General features: G+C 42.3%; 1 protein-coding gene across 4 annotated transcripts in view; it reads left to right on the top strand.

Moving 5' to 3' along the window:
• PLSCR1 (phospholipid scramblase 1) overlaps positions 1–25,234 on the top strand; it is a 46,022-nt gene extending 20,788 nt beyond the window's left edge. For all 4 annotated transcript variants that reach the window (XM_050966100.1, XM_050966101.1, XM_050966102.1 and 1 more), the window contains 5 exons: positions 784–826; positions 2,869–3,089; positions 11,550–11,711; positions 12,908–13,069; positions 23,445–25,234. In XM_050966100.1, coding sequence (XP_050822057.1) covers positions 784–826; positions 2,869–3,089; positions 11,550–11,711; positions 12,908–13,069; positions 23,445–23,504 — 648 coding nt within the window. In that variant the 3' untranslated portion in view covers positions 23,505–25,234. The remainder of the gene's footprint in view (positions 1–783; positions 827–2,868; positions 3,090–11,549; positions 11,712–12,907; positions 13,070–23,444) is intronic.
• The last annotated feature ends 265 nt before the right edge of the window (positions 25,235–25,499 follow it).

Genomic DNA, 25,499 nt, shown 5'->3' with positions numbered 1-25,499 from the left:
TGCAAAGCTAATAGATACCTGCGCATTTAAGTACCTTTTTATCTACTTTGGGAAATCAAGTGGCTTACACGATTTGTATTGGCGATACAGAGCCATTTACATTTAGATCAGAGGTTAAAAAACTAACCCTTGGACCAATTTCTTTTGGGGAGAGAGACAAGCTTTATCTCACTCACCTTGTCTCTCTTATATCCTGTTACCAACATGGCTGCAAGAACACTGCATAGTCCCAGTTTTAGCAAACAAGTGTCCACCACTAATTGACACCCAATTTGACAATCTTATCCAAGAATTTAAAATTAAATGAGAATGGGTACTGCTCTATTGTATATTGTTGTATCAGAAATAGTGATACTAGGTAAGAGTAGTATAGTGTGGCAAAGGCCTATATTACAGTATGGTCATCAGTAGCACATCAAACTTCATGACTTTCAATGTGGTACTTTTTCTGAGCATTAGTATTCATTCTCCTTTTCCACCTCCAAGTATCTTCACATAGATGTAGCACACAACAGAGCAGCTCACAAAATTAAAATCTTAGTGTTTGAATGATCTTTTTGATCATCCCAGGTGTTCACGTGTGTGAGTGAGAGACCATTTCTGTAGCACAATTAATGTAGATGATCTAACGTTATAATTATGAATTGATCCATAATTTTGTATCCTGAAATCTAATCTTTGAAAAATAAAAGCTGACATACTTGTAGATTTTATTTTTTAAATTTAATTATAACTTTCATTTATTAACTTCTATTTGAAACTGTTTTTTAACCACTATAACAGATTGATCAGATATTAGTTCATCAGCAAATTGAGCTTCTGGAAGGTATGTACGTTGCTATAATGCTAAATGGAAGATTATTATACTGGAGATATTTTAAATGACTGTGGTCCTATATCAAGTAATTATATGTGACTGTTAAACACCAGTCTTATTTAATGATAGATATTCTTTATTTATTCACTGTTGTTAAAGATGGGGTCTTGATTTGTTTTTTGTCTTTTATATCTTTAATCAAGTCTCTACAATAGTACATTTTGGGGAGGAGAGTGGGGGTGGCACCGATTCTTAAAACGTTGCTTACTTTCAGTATCTCAAACTTAAAACATAATTTATTTGAACTCCTAAAAAAATAAAATTGATATATAAAAATGTGACAGTTTCTAATTTAAAAGTGTAATCTTTACATCTAACCTCAGTCATTCATGTGATTTCAAACTATCATCTTTACAGATCTCCCTCTCTACTTCTGACCTGTCTAATTCAATCTAATCCTACATCTCGGCCTATCTCTCTGACATCTCCTCCTGGAAGGTTCGCTGCTAGCTAACTGATCTTTTCTCCCAAATCCTTTCCACTCTGTCTGTTCTTTGCCATGTTTGACAACATAATGATCCTGATGTCACTCATGCCCTTAATATTGATGATGTTGTTGACACCTTCTGTCTTACCCTCTGCAACTAGGCTACACCCAAATCTTGCTGCTTTTTCATCCCATAACATTTCTAAGATCCATCTGTTTTGTTTTGTTTTTTGTTCAGGCCCCCATCATTTCCTATCCCAATTATTGTAATCACCTACTCACTGGCCTCCCTTCCATACACATTTTTCCCCCTCCAGTCTATTCAAATCTCATCTGCTAAAATAATCTTGCTGGCTTACACTTCTAACAGTATCATGCTGCTTTCTGGATCCCTCTGCTGGCTCCAGCTGTTTCACATCAACTTAAAGCTTCTTTTTCTTATTGTCAGGGCCATTCACAACTCTACCCCTCCCTAGCTGTCTACTTTTGTTTTTTATTGCATTGCTCCCCACTGCCACATCCACTGTGACAGTGGTGCCTGTCCTGTCTGCTCATTTGTCACTTTTCACACAAACACCTCTGTTGCATCTCACCTATGGAACACCCTTCCTGAACTGATCATAAGGCCTTCTCCATCCTGAGATACCATAAGTCTCACCTGTGCCATAATATCTAAAAGAACTCACTGTTCACATTAATTAGTTTTGAAGGGAAAATGGGAATAGTTAGCAACTTATTTATAATGAAAAAATAATACAATAAAAATAATACATTGAAAATATATACACCTCTACCCCGATACAACGTGGTCCTCAGGAGCCAAAAAAATTCACCGCCTTATAGGTGAGACCGTGTTATATCGGGTTCGGTCTGGTACAGCATACCGGCAAGAGCTGGTACACCATGCCGGACTGGACCGGCTTTCCCGGCAGTGATTTAAAGGGCCAGGTGTTCCAACCACTGCGGGGAGCCCCAAGCCCTTTAAATCCCCGCTGGGGCTCTGACAGCCGGGCTCGAGTGGGGATTAAAAGGGCCCGGGGCTCCCCACAGCAACTGGAGCCTCTGGCCCCTTATCACTGCCTAAGCCTGGCTGCCAGAGCCCTGACAGGGATTTAAAGGGCCCGGGGCTCCAGCTGCAGTGGGGAGCCTCGGGCCCTTTAAATCGCTGCCGGAGCTCTGGCAGTAGGGCTCAGGTGGGGATTTAAAGGGCCTGGGGCTCCATACGAATTTGGATATAACACCATAAAGCAGCGGGGCTCGAGTGACGCTTTAAAGGGCCCGGGGCTCCCCCCTGCTTTACTGTGTTATATCCAAATTTGTGTTATATTGAGTCGCATTCTGTCAGAGCAGAAGTGTATGTATCTCTTATAAGCTTTTCCCATCCCCCCCGTTAGTAATCTTATTAGATTGTAAGATCTTCAGGGAAAGGGCCATGTTTTCCTATGTGTTTATGTAGGGATTAGTACAGTGGGTTCCTGACCCTGTTTGGGGCTTCTGCAATTTCTATTAATACTTGTATTTAGTGTATCAACTAAATAGCTTTTTTAATGTTGTTAATTTTCAGTTCTTACCGGTTTTGAAACTAACAATAAATATGAAATCAAAAACAGTTTGGGCCAAAGAGTATATTTTGCAGCGGAGGAAAATGATTGTTGTACTCGAAATTGTTGTGGACCATCACGACCTTTCACCATGAAGATCATTGACAATATGGGTCAAGAAGTGATAGCATTGCAGAGACCTCTCAGATGCTCTGCATGCTGTTGTCCTTGCTGCTTGCAAGAGGTGAGAGATTCCTTTCTCTTTCCTGCACCTTTAAAAGTTTTTAGAGATTTCCTTTTGTGTCAAGAGGTAACGTGGAACAAGGTTAACTTCATCTGTAATTTAGTGGAGATCTGTGATTTTTTTTTTGAGGTTTTTTGAAAATTTCTCTCATGACTTTTGTCTCCTTTTTGTTGGATTTTTTTGATATTTTGCTATGGCAGGGGTAGGCAAACTACAGCCCGCAGGCCGGATCCGGCCTCTTAGGGCTTTGGATCTGGCCCGCGGGATTGCCCCCCATGGCGCTGTGGGCCCCGCACCACTCTCAGAAGTGGCCAGCCCAACGTCCTTGCACTGTTTGGGCGGGGGACGGGGCAGAGGGCTCCATGGGTTGCCCTTGCCTCCAGGTACCGCCCCCCGCAGCTCCCATTGGCTGGGAATGGGGAACTGCAGCCAATGGGAGCTTTGGGAGAGGTACCTGGAGGCGCGGCAAGGGCAGTGCATGCGGAGCCCTCCACCACTCCTACCCCAGAGGCCGCAGTGCTTCCTGGAGCGTCGCAGGGCCAGGGCCGAGGAGGGCGTGCAGGAAGCCTGCCCTGGCCCCGGTGCACGCCACTGCCGCCCCAGAGCCACCCTAGGTAAGCACTGCTGAGCCAGAGCCTGAACTCCTCCTGCACCTTCCCCCCCAACTCCTTGCCCTAAGCCCCCTGCCTGCACTTCGCATCCCTCCTGCACCCCAACTCTCTGCCCTGAGCCCCCTCGTACACATCGCACTCCTCCTCCACCCCAATCCCTTGCCCTGAGCCCCTTCTTGCACACTGCATGCCCTCCTACACCCCCTCCTGCACCCCAACCCCAGCCCTGCATACAATTTCCCCACTCAGATGTGGCCCTCAGCCCAAAAAGTTTGCCCACCCCTGTGCTATGGGCTTAATATTGTGTATCCTTCCTTTAGGATCCTGTAGACATCAGTGACTTCCCTAAAAAGTGGATGTTCAACACTTTTTTAGGATTAGACCCTAATGAGGAACCAACTTAATTCAAAATTTTGATTATTATAAGTGAATTTAGCTTTCTGAATATTGATAATAAGTAAAGGAGGACAAAAAATTACCAGGTTCATGAACCATTGACCTGACCCTCATTGTAGGAATCTGACACTACTAACTGAATGATGTATAGTTGTTGCCTGTTACCTTTTTAATGATTAATAACAATTGTATTGATTGCCAATTGATATTGATTTAATGAGCTGGGAATAATAGGGTTCTCCTCCCAGAATCAGGCTCCACAGAATTAAAACTAACAAGTTAAATATCTTGTAGGGAACCCCAAGATGTATGGCAAAGCACACTGAGGGCAAAGCAAAGCCTTAGCCACTTCTATTAAAACAATCTGTAAAGACAAGAAAGCTCTAAACCACATACACAGGTAGTAGTAATACAGAATTAGGGATATCTTTGGTGTCATTGCCTGCATATGCTCATGTACTGATATATATATTTACATCCTTCCTTGGGAACTTTGTGGTGAGAGACAAAGGACCAGCCCTGTCCCTGACTTGCCAAATGAATCTGATGATCCAGAAACCCAGAAGTTGGTGATTGACCCTTCAGCTCTTCGCTGTTATCAGTGATGGAAAACTTACCCCAGCTACATGGTGGCTTAGTTATTATAGGGTCTGGGCACTATTATGAATATACATTCTGATGCCCAGCCTTCCATGTCCAAATCTAACTTCCTTACACTCCTAATATTGGGGTGCCCTTATCCTATAGGTTAACATATTAATGTCTTTTAACTCATTATCATATATGTCACCTATTGCTAAAGCAGGTTTGTGGTTCAACATCTACCAATGATTCTATCCTAAAATACCCAATCCCAGTATCAGTTCAGTGTTCCTGTGGTTATTCTGTATCATTATGTACCAACTCCTTCTCTTGAGCAAGCTATTCGCAGTTCCCCAAAATCTAGGGTAATCATTGGGCCATTTTATCTATGCTAAGGGTCATAGACCTGTGACCAGGTGCCTGGGATGGACCACGCTGAGAATGCCACACTCAGGGCAGACTGCAAGAAATAGGACAGACAGTCCCCCAAAACTGATGGTTTATTCTATAATCAGATTCACCAAACTAGTAACAAAAGAGCTTCTGCCAGTACCGCACTGGTTAACCAGAAGCCAGACACAGTCCCCTTTAGGCATTCCAGCACTTCGCTCCCATCCAAACAATCCAATCTAATATAGTGAGAAGTTATTGAAAACCCACTTAACCATATGTGAGGTTCTTTCTAATCCCAAAGGATCAGACGTATACTCAAGTCAATATGTATCTCAGATCTTACCCAAATATCATGCTGTCAGTCAATCCTTAGTAAACTAACTAAAGATTTAATGTATTTGAGCATAAGCTTTCGTGGGCTACAGCCCACTTAATTGGATACATGCTGTGGAAAATACAGTAGGAAGATATAGATATATACACAGAGAACGTGAAACAATGGGTGTTACCATACACACACTAACGAGAGTGATCAATTAAGGTGAGCTTTTACCAGCAGGAGAGAGAGAAACTTTTTGTAGTGGTAATCAAAATAGTCCATTTGCAGCAGTTGACAAGAAGTTGTGAGGAACAGTGTGTGTGTGTGGGGGGGGAATAAACATGGGGAAATAGTTTTACTTTGTGTAATGACCCATCCGCTTCCAGTCTTTATTTAAGCCTAATTTAATGGTGTCTATTTTGCAAATTAATTCCAATTCAGCAGTCTGTCGTTGGAGTCTGTTTTTGAAGTTTTTTTGTTGTAATATTGCGACTTTTAGGTCTGTAATGGAGTGACCAGGGAGATTGAAGTGTTCTTCGACTGGTTTTTAAATGTTATAATTCTTGACATCTGATTTGTGTCCATTTATTGTTTTACGTAGAGACTGTCAGGTTTGGCCAATGTACATGGCAGAGGGACATTGCTGGCACATGATGGCATATATCACATTGGTAGATGTGCAGGTAAACGAGCCTCTGATAGTGTGGCTGAAGTGATTAGGTCCTATGATGGTGTCCCCTGACTAGATATGTGGACAGGGTTGGCAACGGCCTTTGTTGCAAGGATACGTTCCTGGGCTAGTGCTTTTGTTGTGTGGTCTGTGGTAGCTGGTGAGTATTTGCTTCAGGTTGGGGGCTGTCTGGAAGCAAGGACTGGCCTGTCTCCCAAGATCCGTGAGAGTGAGGGATCGTCCTTCAGGATAGGTTGTAGATCCTTGATGATGCGCTGGAGAGGTTTTAGTTTGGGGCTGAAGGTGACGGCTAGTGGCGTTCTGTTACTTTCTTCGCTGGGTCTGTCCTGTAGTAGGTGAATTCTGGGCACTCTTCTGGCTCTGTCAATCTGTTTCTTCACTTCAGCAGGTGGGTATTGTAGTTGTAAGAATGCTTGATAGAGATCTTGTAGATGTTTGTCTCTGTCTGAGGGGTTGGAGCAAATGTGATTGTATCATATCCATCACTCTCACAGATCTTGGGAGACAGGCCAGTCCTATCCTTGCAACAAAGCCCGTTGCCAAGCCTGTCCACATATCTAGTCAGGGGACACCATCATAGGACCTAATCATATCAGCCACGCTATCAGAGGCTCGTTCATCCGCATATATACCAATGGCAAAGTTTATGCCATCAAGTGCCAGCAATGTCCCTCTGCCATGTACATTGGCCAGACCGGACTGTCTCTATGTAAAAGAATAAATGGACACAAATCAGATGTCAAGAATTATAACATTCAGAAACTAGTCGGAGAACACTTCAATCTCCCTGATCACTCCATTACAGACCTAAAAGTCGCAATATTACAACAAAAAAACTTTAAAAACAGACTCCAACGAGAGGCTGCTGAATTGGAATTAATTTGCAAAATGGACACTATTAAATTAGGCTTAAATAAAGACTGGAAGCGGATGGGTCATTACACAAAGTAAAACTATTTCCCCATGTTTATTCCCCCCCTACACACACTGTTCCTCACAACTTCTTGTCAACTGTTGCAAATGGACCATTCTGATGACCACTACAAAAAGTTTTTTTTCTCTCCTGCTGGTAATAGCTCACCTTAACTGATCACTCTCGTTAGAGTGTGTATGGTAACACTCATTGTTTCACGTTCTCTGTGTATATATCTATATCTTCCTACTGTATTTTCCACTGCATGCATCCGAGGAAGTGGACTATAGCCCATGAAAACTTAGGCTCAAATAAATTTTAGAGTCTAAGGTGCCACAAGTACTCCTGTTCTTTTTGCGGATACAGACTAACACGGCTGCTACTCTGAAACCTAAAGATTTAATAATAATAATAAAAAAGAGAGTTATAAATGGTTCATAGATCATATGCATACAAATGATTGCAAAGTTCTTATATCAGGTCTGTAGTAGTGATGGAATAGACTGCTTGCTTGTAAAGTCTCTCCGGTAACTTCCAAAAGATTGGAAGGTCCTCAGTCCATAGTTCAAGATGCTCCTTTTTGTTGTAAATCCACAGTCCAGAGAATTAGAGTAGGAAAGAGACAAAATGGAGATGTCTCAGAGGTCTTTTATATATCCTTTATCATGTGCATGGAAATTTACTGTCTCAAACAAAGCCCACAGTCCAAGTGCATGAAAAATTACTGGCCCAAGATGGAGTGCAGGGTCACATGTCCTTATCACAAGTCCTTACCTGCTTTGCTGAATCACAAGGACAAATCGATCTAGGAGTTGTCACCCAGGAATACAACACATATGTAAGATACAAGTACTTACCCAATATTCAGAACTTCAGCTACAAAGATGATACATGCATATAAACAAGTTAATCATACTTAGCAATTCATAACTTTTCTGTTGGTACCTTACATGGCATACTTTGTACAAGACTTATGGAAATTGTGTATTAGTGGTAACAGTGATATAAATGGTCACCTTTCTGATACATAGAATCACAAGGCCTACTTTACTTATGCTAACTTGCTTAAGCCAGTGTCTTTATAGAATACAAGCCTATAGGTTCCTTGTGTTACTGCTGAGTAAAATAAAAGGCTAAGCTAACTCTAATGGGCTACACAGTAAGATGGTCTTCTGTTTAGAGTCACAATATGCTCTCCATTTCTGCTACAAATTTTTGTATGCATCTCCTGCAGATACACAGATAAAGTTTTTATATATAGCTATGCAAATAAAGTGATCTGCAGTTAAACTCTACATGAGTTTGGAATGTAAAATTATTTTGTGTTAAGCAAAATCTCAGTTTTAATACAGTTCAGGTAGATTAAAACAATATTGAAATTCCTATAATTAAATCACTATTAAATCTCTTACTAGGACAAAGTTAAAGCTTCCACTGATTTAACTTAGCTCACTGCTTTTTATAGTATTATGGGTCCAGCAGCTTTTGGGGTTGGAGGATTGTGAGGGGTGGGAACGTTGTTCTTTCTTATTAAACTATGGTAGTGCAGAACGTTCAGACAAATCTCCTTGAATCGTTTAAGAAACAGTTGTAGTCTTCAAGTGATTTTTTTCCACGCTGATTCCACTCTTGGTATGCATGAACATGAGATTAGATTATTTTGAATAGCAGTGCCTGTTGAGGGAGCCCTTGCAATTACTATAGCTTAGAGTATGAGAGGCAAGGTGAGCTCAACCACATCACAGTTCCTTCAGGTTGAACCATGTGGTTTTCATGTCTCCAACATGTTAGCATACACTTTTGTTTGTGTGCGGGGAGTTAATTTCCCTGTGGAAACAAGGCATTGATAGAGTTTCTTCTTCCCAACCTTCATATCTAGGACCCAGTGCCCCCCACTACTCCCTCTGTACACAAGACCAACCTCCAGGAGTCAAGATCTGTCCCTTCTGTGACTTGGCAATGTCCATCATTGATGTTCATACTAGATGCCTCCTTTGGTTAGGTAAGGGGTGTATGTCTAAGCGTTGCTTGGAGTGCAAGGCTTTTTCAAAGTACACGTGTAAATCCAAAGAGTACAGACTGAGGTTGAATCTTTTGGAGACATCAGTGTGTCATCCAACCCAGGCGAGCCAGCTTGGAGGCCACCTCCCACCAATCAATCTCTTTCCTTAAGTGTTCCTTTGAGTTTCAGTGCCAACCTGAGCTCTGGGGACACTCTCTTACATGTCCTGTTCCTTTGCTGCTTCAACTTTGGTGTGAGACAAAGTCCACAAGGACACTCATACCACGGACAAAGAAAAACTTAGATCTCCCTTGCCATGGGAGATGGAGGTCCTATCTAAGCCTTGCACATATTGGCCCCCTTGGAGAGTCATCCCATATGACAGAAAGCCATCTACCAAGACAGTTTCAAATAATCTCTGAGGCAGCATGTACAATAACTCCAGTACAGACTCCCCAACTGTCTGTAGCAAAGGAAAAGCAAAAGTTCAGCAGGGAGGAGCTCTCCTCAGAGCACCAGCAACTGTAGGCCGTATCATCTTTGCCTCCAGATGATGCAATGAACCTCTGCATCCATTCCCTTCACAGGTGAGCTTTCAGGACCTGACGAGGCAGCTGGCAAGTGCTCTTGACAGACCCCTCAAAATCATCCAGGAGAAGCAGCACAATCTCCCAGGCATTCTTTAGCCCTCCCAGTTGGGTAATTGCCCATTAATGAAGGGATAACTCGTTTCCAGAGCCTGCTGAGATCATTTGGCTCACTGCCACCACCCTAGCATGTGGACAGAAAATATCAGATAACAACAAAGGAGTTTTAGGGTATTCTTTCCAACATCCCGTTCTGGGATCTTTGATCATCCAAGCTGCACAAGAACAGTCTAAAGAGCAGATCAGAGGAACTCTGAGAGAAAAGGATCCAAACAAACTGGATCTCCACAGATGCAAAGTGTATTTATCAGTGAATTTACAACATAAGAGTTGCAAATTACCAAGTGCTCCTCTCTAAATACAATTCTCTCTTTTTGGGACTGATTCTGTTAATTGATGGATAAACTCCCCAACAAATATCAGGAAAAACTAACATCCACCTTGGCTGATGGGTGGCTCATTGTGAGAAATGCACTCCAGGCTGCATTGGATATGTAAGACACAGTAGCAAGAACTGTGGTGTCCATGGTCACAATAAGACACTCCTCCTATCTGCAGATGTCAGGCATTCCCTGAGGGACAAGTGTGAAGGAAGTAGCTTTGACAGGACAGTCAAGAGCCCACCTGGACCACCTCTGAATCGATCCACTTTTCTGTCGGACAGCCAACTCTATTATTTTATTTAAGCTTGAGCTGGGATCACCTCTGACTGATGGGTTCTTGAGATCATATGGAAGGTTTTGGGCTGTTCTAGCCTATCCAGTTTTGGACTGTTCTAATTCCCTTCCCACCCCTCTTCAGGTACCCTTCTCATGGGATACTTCTACAACAAGAAGTAAACTCCCTACTACAATTGGGTGTGATAGAGGAGGTTCCTCAAATTCAGAGCAGGGCTTCTACTCCCCTTACTACTTGATCCCAAAGAAGATCAGGGTGGTCACTCTAGCTTTCATCATTCCTGTATTTGATACCATGAACTGGTTTCATGGCTTTTGACCTACACAATGCTTACTTCCACATCTCAGTACTTCCAGCATACAGAAAATCCATGGCATTTATAATAGAAACATCCTATTATCAGTACAGGGTCCTATCCTTTGGTTTGTCCAAAGCCACAAGGCTTTACTGAGTCCTTGGAGACAAGAAGTCCTGGTGTATCTGTGCTTGGATAATTTGGCTGATAATCTGGCTCCACAAATCAGAAACTCTAGCCAGAACACTTTAAAACACTTCGCCACCCTGTGTCTCATAATTAGGGCTCTGTGTTGTCACGAAGGTCACAAAAGTCACGGATTCCATGACTTTCCGCAACCTCTGTGACTTTGCTGCAGCCAGTTTTGCTGACCCAAGGGCCGCCCAAGAAGGGCCAGCAGCTCAGGTGGCTCCAGAGACAGCCATACTGGCTGCTGCTGGAGCAGCTCTGCAGCCAGCGGGTGGGTCGGCCCTGCAGCCAGTCACACCGGCTGCTGCTCAGGCAGTCCCTGAGGCCAGCCACACCGCCTGTTGCTTGGGCAGCCTATGGCTTTTACTAAAAATACCCCTGGCTAAATCATAGTCTTACTGATGATCAACAGGACAAATCAATACTGACTATGAGACAAAGCATAAAATTTATAGGAACAGTGTTATGATTTCGCCAACTTGTAATCTATCTGCCACAATGGACACTGCTATTCAAAAGAATTTGATTTTATGAGCATGGAGGCACATGCACACCAAGAATGTAATCTGTGTCGACGTCTTAACGTGCTACAGTTCCTGTAGAATATATAACCCACCCTCTGCATTACAGTATTTCTCTATGCTGAAGATTATTTTACAAGCATTAAAAACACATTAGAATAACTATGCAGATACTTAACTTTTATCACACTTCTGTGGTGGTGTCTTTTTTTTTCTTTTGAAGCTTGAAGTTCAGGCACCTCCAGGTACACCAGTTGGCTACATAAAACAAAACTGGCACCCCTGTCTGCCTAAATTTACTGTTCAAAATGAAGCAAAAATAGATGTATTTAAAATCATTGGCCCATGTGTTGTATGCAGCTGTTATGCGGATATTAATTTTGAGGTAGGTAACATTGTTTAAAGTATTTGTATTCCTCTCTTCTATTTTTAATTAGTTGGTTTTCCTAATAGTTTAATATCTGTAACTCCTCTTACTAACGGACCATTTCCCACAGAACTAAGTTGTAATGCATTCAGTAATAACATTTAGTGTTTAGATAGTCCAACTATTTGCATATGAAAATCTTAGAAAACAATTATCTTGGTAAATAACCCAGGTTTCAACCACTGTCATAATAGATCAACTTTCAGATTACCAAACCATGATATATTGAATGTTTAGATATTGTCTTTTTTTTCCCTTTCTTCCTTTTGAAGTGAAGATTTTTGCACCAATTAGAGTGTACCTTGAATATATTGCAGTTGTTTCACTGTTGTGGTTTTGAAATCTCTTTAATTTTAATGAAATAACAGTGGAAAATATCATTACATTATCGTACTTTAGGTAGTAAAAATAGATTCAATATACACTTTTGAATAAATTCAGTACTAGTACTGTATATTTAAGTATTATTAATTAAATGACAACTTTCTAGATCCACTGACTTAATTGTCCAGTAATTGATGTAAATGATCAAAATGGATCAGCATGAGTGGATCATGTAATTTTATTATAAATTATTTAATTCTGTAATTAATTCTTAAACAAATGAAGAATTAATAAATCCTATTTTCATATTCCAGCTACTAGTTTATTTTAAAACAGTGTATAGTAACCATAAGCAAAGGTTTGTAAGATCATTCTAAGCAAATGTAGTAGCCATTATGTTCTTGGGAATAGCCATTTTACATGACTTTGAACACTGAAACCAGTTTCCAAAAGATATAATGTTGACATATGTCTTGTCCCCTACTTTGGAAACTTATCATGTAATCTTTTAATTTCCATGTAGACACCTGACACTGGGTGAAGGAACCTTGATTTACAGCACTTCCCACATGTAGCCCTACAACCTTCTCCATTGCTGTGCTGCACTGTGTAGTTAGCATTGATATGAGCCCAAGTTCTAACCTAGGACTTGAGCCCATGATTTACTGATGTAGAGTCGAGATTACCACAATATTGAATACCACATGCTGTAGTACATATAACAACCCATGTAAATGGGAATATCCTGAAGTTTTTGAATGAGCATTTAAAATGATCACAAAATCTTTTTTATTATGAGTGGCTGACTGACTTTGTTTTATTTAAACTAGGTGAAGACGATGGATGAAAGTTCTGTAGTCGGAAGAATTTCTAAGCAGTGGTCTGGATTTGTAAGAGAGGCATTTACAGATGCTGATAATTTTGGAATCCAGTTTCCACTGGATCTTGATGTTAAGATGAAAGCTGTTATGATTGGTGCTTGCTTCCTCATCGTAAGTCTGCCAATTCATTATTTTTAAACAATGAATATATGCTCATTTCTGTTAATCTATATGTTAAAATCGTACTGGGATATGACTTGATCCTGGGCTTATTGAAGTTAACAAAGTTCCCATTGACTTTGAGGGTGCGGCAACAGGTTCCTAGGACGCATGACAAACGAATTATTTCAGATAATGGCATTATATTTGATCCAATTAGAAGTATAAAATTATATTTAAGAATATATTGCTGATATGCCCACTCTTACACTGTTTCTATGCCACAAGGACACAGTACCAGTTATCATTGCATGACTTCTTTGAGGCTGCTGCTGTAGGAGCCGTTCCATAAATTAGCTGACATTTACTACACAAAGAGCAGAACCACTTGTCCATTCCCTTGAAGACTATTGTAACCATGATACATTCTGGTTTCTACTAGATGTTTACTGTCAAGCTTGAGTTTTGTGAAAACGGGGAAGAAAACTAGAAGGAAGGAGAGAGGCATATGCATCAACTCAGGGATGGAAATGTCAACAATCCACCTTGCTCTGTAGCAGAAATTTTTATCAGACCATTATTGATTAACAAGAGGCTTTTCTTCCTTGGCTGTGTTGTTTTGTGTGACATTATCATGCATATAAAACTACGGAAGCAGCCCTGCTTAGAGAAAACAATTTGGCATTTTAAGTCCCACTGATTTCTATGGGACTTAAGCAAATGATTGGTATAGGGTTGGAATTAATCATATGCTTAGTGTTTTGCTGAATGGGGCCCAAAATGCACAAGGAATTGTAAAGCACTAACAAATTGTGTGTTTGTGTGTGCGTGCTGTTCTTTGTTGGGTTTTTATGTTTTGCATGTGTGTAGCTAGTCAATTTCTCTGATTGTGGGTGGGCAAAAAAAAAAAAGGGGGTTGGTGGAAGTTAAAGAATGGGAATCAACGTTTAGATTCCAGGCCATGTCAAAGAACAGGGTTTCAGATTTCTGTGAAGCGCGGGAAAGTTAAGGAAGTGCCCACTCCAATACCTCATCCACATGCTTCTTAGGGTTGTTGCTCAGCTATTGTTTAGTTACTAAATCCCCTGCTAATGCAGATACAGACCTTCCCCCCCTCCAATAAAAAAGCTGTTTTTCTTCATTGTGAGCACTTCAGTTTGGGGGCAGAATGACAGCTGTGATGTCCTGTCCCCTGTAGTTCCTCCAGTTTTCTCTATCTCCTCTATCTCTAGATTTCCTTCCTGGAGAAAATGCCAACAACATTTTATTTCAAATTTCTGCTTAACAATTCAGTTGAATTCCAAGCAATGTCCTAGCACTGTTCCATCTTCTGGTGAATTTTTCCCCTCAGCTTCACTTCCCCTTCTGAGATGCTATATTGACAGGTGTCCCTACAGGCCCCAGAGAGAAAACTAGGCCAAAGAAACTTAAAGGCAGTCTCCTGCTGTAACCCACATTCTCTTCTCTACCAGTGCCTCCTTAATCAAGTCTCTCTTTGGGAATTTTAGCCACATCTGTGGCCATAAGTGAATTTTCTCCTTAGCCCATTATTTGTGGGGTCACAGTGCAACTTCCCTGGGCAGGAGAGGAGCCAGGAAGGATTAGGGAACCTCGTTATGATGGACATAATGAAGGCACTGGTCTCAGCTGCTCACTCTGGCTGAAGACCCCTCTGCTTCTATCTCCACGCTAAAGAGAAAGGCAGGATTGAAAAAGCTGATAAAGGTACAAAAAAGCTCAGGCCTGTGGATACCCAGAGTAGTACTTTAGAGCTGCAGCTGCCCCTCCCTTCCGCTTTAGAACGCAATGTACCAGGGGTTGGACAAATCAGCAGGCCCAGGACAAATAAAAGGGATGATCTCTAGAATTTACACCAGCAGCCACACCTCTCTTTGTAGAGTTCAGCCACTTTCTCCTGCTCCACCTCTTCTTGAACCACAGATGGAGTGCTTTGGACACAGCGTAGATGCTGCTGACGCTGGACTGTGGTAAGGGGACTTCAAGCCTAGACCCCTTCCCATGCTATCAGCTCTATAACAAGCCTCTGAAGGTTTCCCTATGGATATCCTAAGCTGGCACCTACAAGAGAAATGCAGATCCATCTGATTGCTTTGCAGAAGAGAAGGGTGAAATTTCTGACTTCTGGGGAATCCGTTCTCAAACCCCACCCCTTTCCCTTGAGAAACTGAGGAAGTGCCCCAGTGCTTGAGGGGTGACAGAGTCTCCCTTTGATGGTAGGGAGAGCCCTAATAATCTAAAATGTTTTCAGATTGTCCCAAAAACTTTCTTAGCACAATTTCACTCTTCCTTCTGAAGCAGAATCATAGGGACAAACTCCCAAAGGGAAAATAACTAAAATCTACATTTGGTACCCATGCTTACCTTGGGAGTACAGAATGGCAGATTAAACCCAGTAAAGACCAAGCCACAGATGGGAGCAGATTCCTCTGTACACACTAAAAATGATCAAAGTAATAAAACATATATTTTAAATAATCCTAACAGTCTTTGAGGAACAGTGCTGTGAAACTGTGCTCAGGAGGTCTGTGGCTACTCTAAACAAACTATAGCTATATCTCTTTTTGTACTTCCTGAGAAGATATCATAAGAATGTGAGAAGGGCTTTCAGCCACACCTAGAAGATTAGGAAAGTGTTGAGCTGTCATTCCCCGTCCTCCCTGCTCTTGCTCCCTGCTTACCCCATCTCTGTAGAGCGAGTGGGTGGGGGAACACAACAGGACTCAGGATGGAGGGATGTTGCTGGCAGCAGCTTCTGTCTCAACTTGCTGATTTATTTAAAAAGGCAATGTACTTAGAGTGGAGTCAGCGTACTTAAAAAGGCAATGTGCATCTCTCTCTCTCTCTCTCTCTCTCTCTCTCACACACTGTGTGTGTCTCTGTCTCTGTCTGCCATGCCGTCTCCCTTCCCTCCATTTGTGCTAACTTGTAGAGTGTGAAGCTACATTAACAATATGTTAACCTTTGAGGGTTCAGCCGAGTGCTAGTTCATCGTTTAGCAGTAAGGCATTCCCTGGGAAATATCACACCCTCTTCCACCCTCTGACTTCACCACCTCAACCAAGCTTCACAATCATCGTTGCTGTATACAGTATTAAATTGGTTGTTTAAAATGTATACTGTGTATATAATATAGTCTTTTGTCTGGTGAAAAAAAATTCCCTGGAACCTAGAACCCCCAATTTACATAAATTCTTATGGGGAAATTGGATTCGCTTAACGTTGTTTCACTTAAGGTCGCATTATTCATAAACATAACTACAATGTTAAGCGAGGAGTTACTGTAACATCATCTCTATTCTGATGGAGGAATCCCCAGAAAGTATGCATGGGTATGCCATTCCTTCCCCGTCACTAGACGGGATATCATTATGGTTGCATCTTTTTTAGGCTGGAGGGCTTTCAGCGTAGGGCACTTGGACTCACGCTCCCAGATTACAGATGTGAATCCTGGTCTCTTGTGAAATCCAGGAAGCTTGCAAAGCCTTTTCCCCATAGATTCAAGATAACCATATCATCATCATGTCCGACAATATGACAGATGATTTTTACATTAACAAGCAAGGACAAGTGAGATCCATTCCCCTGTGTGCAGAAACAGTCACTCTATGGAAATATCACATCAGCAATCAAATCACCCTGTTGGCAACTTACCTTCCAGCGGACCAGAATGTGCTTGTGGACTCCTTCAACAGACTCTTTGCTATCAACTACAAATGGGAGTTACAAGACTCCACGGTAGACAGTATTTTTGCTCTGTGGGGAACTCTTGCAAGGGACCTGTTTGCCTCTCAAATGAACAAATTGCAATATACTGCTCCAGAGGAGCCGTAGACTTCTACTCTCAGAGAGAGCAACAAAGAATCCTGTGGCACCTTATAGACTAACAGACGTTTTGGAGCATGAGCTTTCGTGGGTGAATACCCACTTCGTCAGATGCATGTAGTGGAAATTTCCAGGGGCAGGTGTGTATATATATATATATATATATATTCAGGCAAGCTAGAGATAAGGAGGTAGTTCAATCAGGGAGGATGAGGCCCTGTTCTAGCAGTTGAGGTGTGAAAACCAAGGAAGGAGAAACTGGTTTTGTAATTGGCAAGCCATTCACAGTCTTTGTTTAATCCTGAGCTGATGGTGTCAAATTTGCAGATGAACTGAAGCTCAGCAGTTTCTCTTTGAAGTCTGGTCCTGAAGTTTTTTTGCTGCAGGATGGCCACCTTAAGGTCTGCTATAGTGTGGCCAGGGAGGTTGAAGTGTTCTCCTACAGGTTTTTGTATATTGCCATTCCTAATATCTGATTTGTGTCCATTTATCCTTTTTCGTAGCGACTGTCCAGTTTGGCCGATGTACATAGCAGAGGGGCATTGCTGGCATATGATAGCGTATATTACATTGGTGGAGGTGCAGGTGAATGAACCGGTGATGGTGTGGCTGATCTGGTTAGGTCCTGTGATGGTGTCACTGGTGTAGATATGTGGGCAGAGTTGGCATCGAGGTTTGTTGCATGGATTGGTTCCTGAGCTAGAGTTACTATGGTGCAGTGTGCAGTTGCTGGTGAGAATATGTTTCAGGTTGGCAGGTTGCCTGTGGGCAAGGACTGGCCTGCCACCCAAGGCCTGTGAAGGTGTGGGATCATTGTCCAGGATGGGTTGTAGATCCCTGATGATGTGTTGAGCGGTGGAAGCTGTTGAAATCGTGGTGGAATTTTTCCAGAGACTCCTTCCCATTGGTCTAGATGATGAAGATGTCATCAATGTAGCGTAGGTAGAGAAGGGGCGTGAGTGGACAAGAGCTGAGGAAGCGTTGTTCCAGGTCGGCCATAAAAATATTGGCATATTGTGGGGCCATGCGGGTGCCCATAGCGGTGCCACTGATCTGGGAATATATATTGTCATCAAATTTGAAATAGTTGTGTGTGAGGATAAAGGCACAGAACTCAGCAGCCAGTTGTGCTGTGGCATCATCAGGGATACTGTTCCTGACAGCTTGTATTCCATCTGTGTGTGGGATGTTTGTGTAGAGAGCCTCTACATCCATGGTGGCTAGGATGGTGTTTTCTGGAAGGTCACCAATGCTTTGTAGTTTCCTCAGGAAATCAGTGGTGTCACAGAGATAGCTGGGAGTGCTGGTGGCATAGGGTCTGAGTAGAGAGTCCACATATCCAGACAGTCCTTCAGTGAGAGTGCCAATGCCCGAGATGATGGGGCATCCAGGATTTCCGGGTTTGTGGATCTTGGGTAGTAGATAGTTAACCCTGGTCGGGGCTCTAAGGATATGTTGATTTGTTCTGGTGTTAGTGTAGGGAGTGTCCTGAGTAGATGTTGCAGTTTCTTAGTGTATTCCTCAGTGGGATCTGAGGGAAGTGGCCTGTAGAATTTGGTGTTGGAGAGTTGTCTGGCAGCCTCCTTTTGGTAGTCAGACCTGTTCATGATGACAACAGCACCTCCTTTATCAGCCTCTCTGATAATGTCTGGGTGGTTTCTGAGGCTGTGGACGGCATTGCATTCTGCACAACTTAGGTTATGAGGCAAGCGATGTTGTTTTTCCACAATTTCTGTCTGTGCACGTCGGCGGAAGCATTCAATGTAGAGGTCCAGACTGTCATTTCAACCCTCATGAGGAGTCCATGTGGAGTTCTTCTTCTTGTGCTGTTGGTGGGAGGGTACCTGTGTATCGGTGTGCTGTTCAGTGTTGTCCTGAAAGTATTCTTTGAGTCGGAGATGGCGAAAGTAGGCTTCCAGATCGCCGCAGAACTGTATCATGTTGGTGGGGGTGACAGGGCAGAAAGAGAGTCCCAGAGATAGGACAGATTTTTCTTCTGGGCTGAGTGTGTAGTTGGATAGATTGATGATATTGCTGGGTGGGTTGGGGGTACCACGGTTGTGGCCCCATGAGGCAGGTAGGAGTTTAGACAGCTTACAGTCCTTTTTCCTTTGTAGAGAGGTGAAGTGAGTAATGTAGATCTCCTGTCTTATTTTAGTGAAGTCCGTTTGTATGGAAGCTTGGTTATTGATGAGAGTCTCCAGGTTGGAGAGCTCTTTTTTGATGTTTTCCTGTTTGCTGTATAGGATGCTGATCAGGTGGCTCCTCAGTTTTTTTGACAGAGTATGGCATAATCTCTCACTGTGGTCTGTGTAGTATGTAGATAGTAGTGGATTTTTTACCTTTAGTCCATTTGGTATGATGTCCATCCGTTTGCATTTGGAAAGGAAGATGATATCTGTCTGTATTTGTGCAAGCTTCTTCATGAGGTTGAGGGATTTCCACTCCATACGGCTAAATGCAGTGCCTTGCATGGTGTCAAGTATCAGAGGGGTAGCCGTGTTAGTCTGGATCTGTAAAAGCAACAAAGAATCCTGTGGCACCTTATAGACTAACAGACGTTTTGGAGCATGAGCTTTCGTGGGTGAATACCCACTTCGTCAGATGCATGTAGTGGAAATTTCCAGGGGCAGGTGTATATATATATGCAGGCAAGCTAGGGATAATGAGGTAGTTCAATCAGGGAGGATGAGGCCCTGTTCTAGCAGTTGAGGTGTGACAAAGTGGGTATTCACCCACGAAAGCTCATGCTCCAAAACGTCTGTTAGTCTATAAGGTGCCACAGGATTCTTTGTTGCTCTTACAGATCCAGACTAACACGGCTACCCCTCTGATACTCTCAGAGAGACATTCTCCTCCTTCCATGGTCAGACCGTCTATGCCTTCCCTCCCTTACCACTCCTACCTCAGTTCTTATGGGATATTTTGTCAAGACAAGGCACAAGTCGTCATCATCATCAGCCTCCAGTGACCCAGACAGTTTTGGTTCCCAAGTCTCTGATGCATGTTGTTTCTATCGATCAACATTCCGTCTTCTTCCAGTGTCGTGACTCAGGGAAAAGGCAGCATCAAGCATCCCATCTCCAAGCACTCCATCTCAGGGCTTGGTTTTTGGATGGGTGTAAACTCTACAACATTTGTGTTCTGAAGTTATGCAGAGCATTCTTATTACCAGTAATAAAGATTGCACTAGAAAATGCTACACTGAAAACGGAAGCATTTCTCTTGTGGGAGCAACAAAAACTTATATTCCCAGAGATTGCAGGTATTCCCCTTATTTTGGACTCGCCTCCGCCCTCCCCCGCAAAACAGTGGGTCTTTCCATTAACTCTCTTCGAACCACCTGGCAGCAATCAGTGTGTACCACCCACCTTTACGTGGTTACTCAATTTTTGCTCTCGCATTGACAACCAGTTTTTGGAAGGGTCTACTCAGAATCTTTCTGCCAGTAAGGAAACTTACTCCTCAATGGGCTTTAAATCTTGTTCTTTCAGTGCTCGCTATTCCTTTGAACCACTAGATATGTGTTCCATGTCTAATGGATAAAAGAAGATTGCATTTGTGGTAACCATCGCCTCAGCCAGGAAGGTAGCTGAGCTCAGAGCACTGATGGCAGATCTGCCTTACACTATATTTCCTAAAGACAAAGTCCCATTGCATTTACATCCCAAGTTAACCCCCAGAGTAGTTTCAGAATTTCACCTGAACTAATCAGTTCACTTACCTATGGTTGTTTTTTTACCCCCTACCCCTCAAAAAACCACATTCATCTGAAGAAGAGAGGAGACTTCATTCCCTCGACATGTGATGAGCCTTAGGGTATGTCTAGGCTTGAAATGCTACAGTGATGCAGCTGTGCCTCTGTAGCACTTCAGTGTAGACACTCACTATAGTGATGGGAGGGTTCACTCATTGCTGTAGATGATCCACCTCCCCTAGAAGCAGTAGCTAGATTGACAGAAGAATTTTTCTGTCGACCTAGCACTGTCTACGCTGGAGGTTAGGTTGGTATAGCTGAGTCTCTTAAGGGTGTGAATTTTTCACACCCCTGAGAGAAGTAGTTATGCTGATGTAAACTCTCAGTGTAGACCATCCCTTGTCCGTTTACCTACAACAGACAAAACCAATCAGAATATCTCCCAGATTGTTTGTTTGTTTATTGCTGTAGCAGAAAGAGTTTGAGGTCAAGCTATGTCTTCTCAGTGGATATTTAAATGGATCTTGGTCTATTTCTTACCCTGCTATAAGCTGTCTTATATTTGTCCTTCTCATGGGGTGAGGGCTTATTCTAAGAGGACAAGCAACATTGGTGCTGTTGCTTCTGGATGTACCTCTGCTTCACATTTGCAGAGCAGCTACTTGGAGTTCCATCCACACATTTGTGAGGTGATATGCTTTAGTACAGGACTCCTCCACTGATGCATCCTTTGGGATTCAGACAGCTCTGCCACCTGCAACCTTGCACCCTCCTCCTACCTGAGTACTGCTTGTCTGTCACCCACAGTGGAGTACACATAGGGGCCAACACTTGAAGACAAAGAGAGGTTCTTCACGATGTGAGAGCCCTATCTGTATTTCACTACCCACCCTCCTTCCTTTTTGCTTTAGATTGTTCTTGGATTTGCAGTAGAGACGGAAATGTCACCTGGGCAAGGATGAGACAACCTACCTTTCGAACACTTTAGAAAAAGGCAAAGTGTAACCCTTGGTCCATAAGGTCCAGGCCCTCCAGACATGCCTTATGCCTTCCCCAAGGAAACAGGTGTGCAGTTTTTTTTTTGGACTAGCTGATACCACTGATTTATTCCTGATTTCTCAACCATTGCAGCCCCTCTTACCGATCTTCTCAAGAATAATAGTCCAAAGAAGGACCAAAGTTTGTGAGGAGGCTTTTCAAACCCTGAAAGCCCAGCTCTGTTGAGAACCCATCTTGTACAGCCTCGACTTCACCAAGGAGTTCCTGCTACAGACCAATGCTTCGGATGTGGGCATAGGGACTGTTTTATCCCAAGTAGTGGAAGGTGATGAGCACCCCATCTTATATATCAGCTAGAAGCAGTTCCCAAGGGAGAGGGCTTACTCCATGATTGGAAAGGAAGCATTGGCAGTAAAATGGGCTATCGACTTACTCTGCTACTACCTTTGGGGTGCTCACATCATGCTAGTCACTGACCATTCCCCTCTCCAATGACTACAGGCCATGAAAGATAATACCCCTGAATTATGTGAGGGTGCCTCTCCCTCCAGCCCTTTTCTTTCCACATCCAACACCAGGCTGGCAGAGCATACATGAATGCTGACTTCTTTTCACAAGGTAGAGGAGATGAGATGGGGAAGGTCAGATTCCAAATGGAGCTATGAGGGTGGGGGAATGTGTGACTGTGCAGAGAAACAGCCTGCCAGCACAGCATGAGTTAAGGAGAACCTTTGAGCCCTGCTAGCCCTGCCCTATTATACCTGCAGCCAATGCCAGGCCTGGAGGGGGAAAAAAGGAGACAGTTTAGTCTAGTTCAGGGCTGACTGGCGAAGAGGCAGGAGCTAGCTTCTGCCCTACTTGACAGGAAGGAGCACTAGCCTGCTGGTCAAGGCAGCCAACAGGGAGCATCTTCTGTCTCCTAGCCAAGAGAGACAGTGGAGGAGTCCTGGGAGCCTTCGGCAACTGAAGTAACTGTGTAACTACAGCCCAGAGACATTGTGGAGTTTGGAAGTACCAAATTGATGGCTGCTCCTCCCGAAAGAGCCTGGAACTGCAATAGGGCACCACCCAAGATCCACAAGAGGGTGCTCCAGGAGGCAAGCCACCCCAGCAAATTGGACTATAGGGGCCACACCCCAAACTAAATGGAATCTGGTAGGAAGTAGCCCAGAGTAGTGGATTTAGAATCCTTCCTCAGAGAACCCCCTGTTCAGTGGTCCTCTCACACAGGGCCCTGGGCTGGGACCCAGTGGAGTGGGGGTGCCTAGGTCCTCCTGTCCCCACTGCCCGAAAGACTGAAGCACCTTAACCAGGGAAATAAGGGGCCAGAGGTCAGGCACGCCAACAGCTAGGCCACCTGGCCCTCCACACACCTTGTTACAAGGAGAAATTCACCACCACCGCACACCAAATATAATTAAAGCATCTGTAATTTAGGAAAGAGAGAGGGAATTATCCTTGTGTAAAAGTTGTCTCGTTGAGAAAGAAATTAAGAGGCAGGGCACTCTCCTTCTGCCCCTCCAATGCTAATGGTAAACTAAAAAGAAACTTTTTTTTATGTTTGGCTACTTTTATTTAGCACACAGCAACTATGTTGGTTCAGAAATCCTTATCAGTACTTTTATCACTGACACAGCATGTGTTCTTAAGAAAGTAAACTTTGGAGGTTGCATCAAGTGACCCAATGGGAAGAAAGCATTATTTTGTATTTTCTGCAGAATAGAATTAAAAAAAAACCCTGAAGTTTTAGTTCTCAGAATAATCTCTAAAAGCATTAAGATGACTCTGATCTGTATAAATGGCCTTTTAGAACTATCTAATTCTTTGTTCATTTTCTTTGCTGCTTAGGATTTCATGTTTTTTGAACAAACTGGGAACAAGCAGCAGCGAGCAGGAGTATGGCAGTAGAATCTACTGTTGGACTTAAAACATGCTTACAGAGAAAAGTTTCACATTGCTTTGTGCTCTTTTTCTAAAATACATTACAAAAGTCCAGTATATATAGAACATCTCTGGATCTTTTGCTTATTGCTAGTTTCTTTTGTAACTTAGGGTTTATTGTTTTGAAATTGCAAATGCAATTCAATACCTCTGATATTAATATAGATTAAATCTGTATAAATAATGTGAAATGTTTGTGAATCTTCCATGACTGGAATTTAAACTGCAAAATAATTTCTTTATCCTTGTGAGCACTTCATAGAAGATCTTTTATAGTACAGAAACATTGGGAGTAATTCTCTGTCACTTGCACAAAACTACAGTTGATCCTACAAGAAGAGCAGAATTTTTAATATTCAACGTTGGCAATGTTTTGAAATATAATATATATATATAATTCAGTTCTCTGTAATATCTATATATTGTATATTAAACACTAATCCTATATTTTGTTTAATTATGATAAAATAGATATCAGCATTCATATTTTGATGTTTTGTAATCTATGATTGATATATATAAAAGAACATTATATGAGAGCAGAGGTATAAATGAAAGGTTGATTTCTTCCACTGTGTTCATCTGCATCGCACAATTCAGATGTAAAGTTGCCCAACAGAAGCAGAGTGCCTCACTGTAATTTAACTGTGTGCTGACTGTCTAGTGTCATTGTGATACTGGCAAAAGTGATTCCGAAAGACATTGTATACAGCTGGAAGTCTTTCAAAATTAACAGTTTACCCAAGCAAGATTAAAGCAGATACAACCCCTATTTTAAAAATACCATTTTCCCACTTACCTAGAACATGAGGGAGATTTTGGCGTTCTGGGTTAAAATTTGTTACAGTTGTTGATCGACCACTTTTTAACTATTTTAAAAGCTGGATCATATAGTGGCCTTTAAACTCATCTTATTTTGATGAACTTTTGATTCTTTGTAGTATGATGGAAACATACATGTATGGCAGTTTGTACCTTTAGAGAGAATCACTTGCACAATAACTACAGTTGATCCTAGGACCAAGGCAGATAGATAAATATATTTAGAGAGAAAAGAAAAAAGTAGGGGGGAAAAAAAATCTGTCAGGAACAGTATTTGGTCCTGCTAGTGAAAGCAGGGGGCTGGACTCGATGACCTTTCAAAGTCCCTTCCAGTTCTGCGAGATAGGTATACCTCCATATATTTAGGAACAATTAATGATTTCTCTCTCTTCTTGCTCTGGTAATATCCTTATTCCTCTTCCCTGCCACTGATCGAGGCAGTAGCTATCAGATGTATTTAAGAAGACTTAGTAAGTTAATTTATTTGTAAACCCAGCAAATTGGTTATGGAAATAGGGAGAGACAGACATAAGAGTCCATGATGCTATTTTTATATAAACAGTTTTCAACAGTTTTGTCTCCTCTTCTTGATTATGATTTAGAAGCATTTTTATTTTAACTGGGTAAGCATTTGTCAGTTCCCAGCCCCGGTTCTCACAAGCACACACTTGCGTCTCAGTCCCAAATGTTTATAACATGCTAAGGGTGGCATTTTTGTGTAAGTTCCTCTTTCTATCTGATACTAGTGACAAGCCTATTCTAATTACTTGTTCACTTTTCTCAAACCACATTCCTTTTGTTTAGTTATCCAATCTTTTTAAATGTGCCAGTGACTTTGCTGAAATAATAAAAGGCAGATGAGCCAAAGAACTCTGCATAGTGTCCATATTATTATTTGTTACTATTTGTATTACCTTTATGTCTTGGAGTCTCAGTCATGGACCAGGATGCAGTGTGCAAAACAAAAAGTCCCTGCCCCCGAAGAGCTGACAATCTACATATAAGACAAGGCACGAAAGATGCACACAGACTGAGGTGAGAGTACAGGGGAACCATGAGAATGTGCTTGTCAGCATAATAGGTTGTGATCGCAGCACATCCACAATCTAGCCATTCTTTGTAGGCTTCATGGTAAATAAG

This window comes from Gopherus flavomarginatus, chromosome 8 (assembly GCF_025201925.1).
Source record: "Gopherus flavomarginatus isolate rGopFla2 chromosome 8, rGopFla2.mat.asm, whole genome shotgun sequence".
NCBI lineage: Eukaryota > Metazoa > Chordata > Testudines > Testudinidae > Gopherus > Gopherus flavomarginatus.
This window is presented reverse-complemented; position numbering and strand designations above follow the sequence as displayed.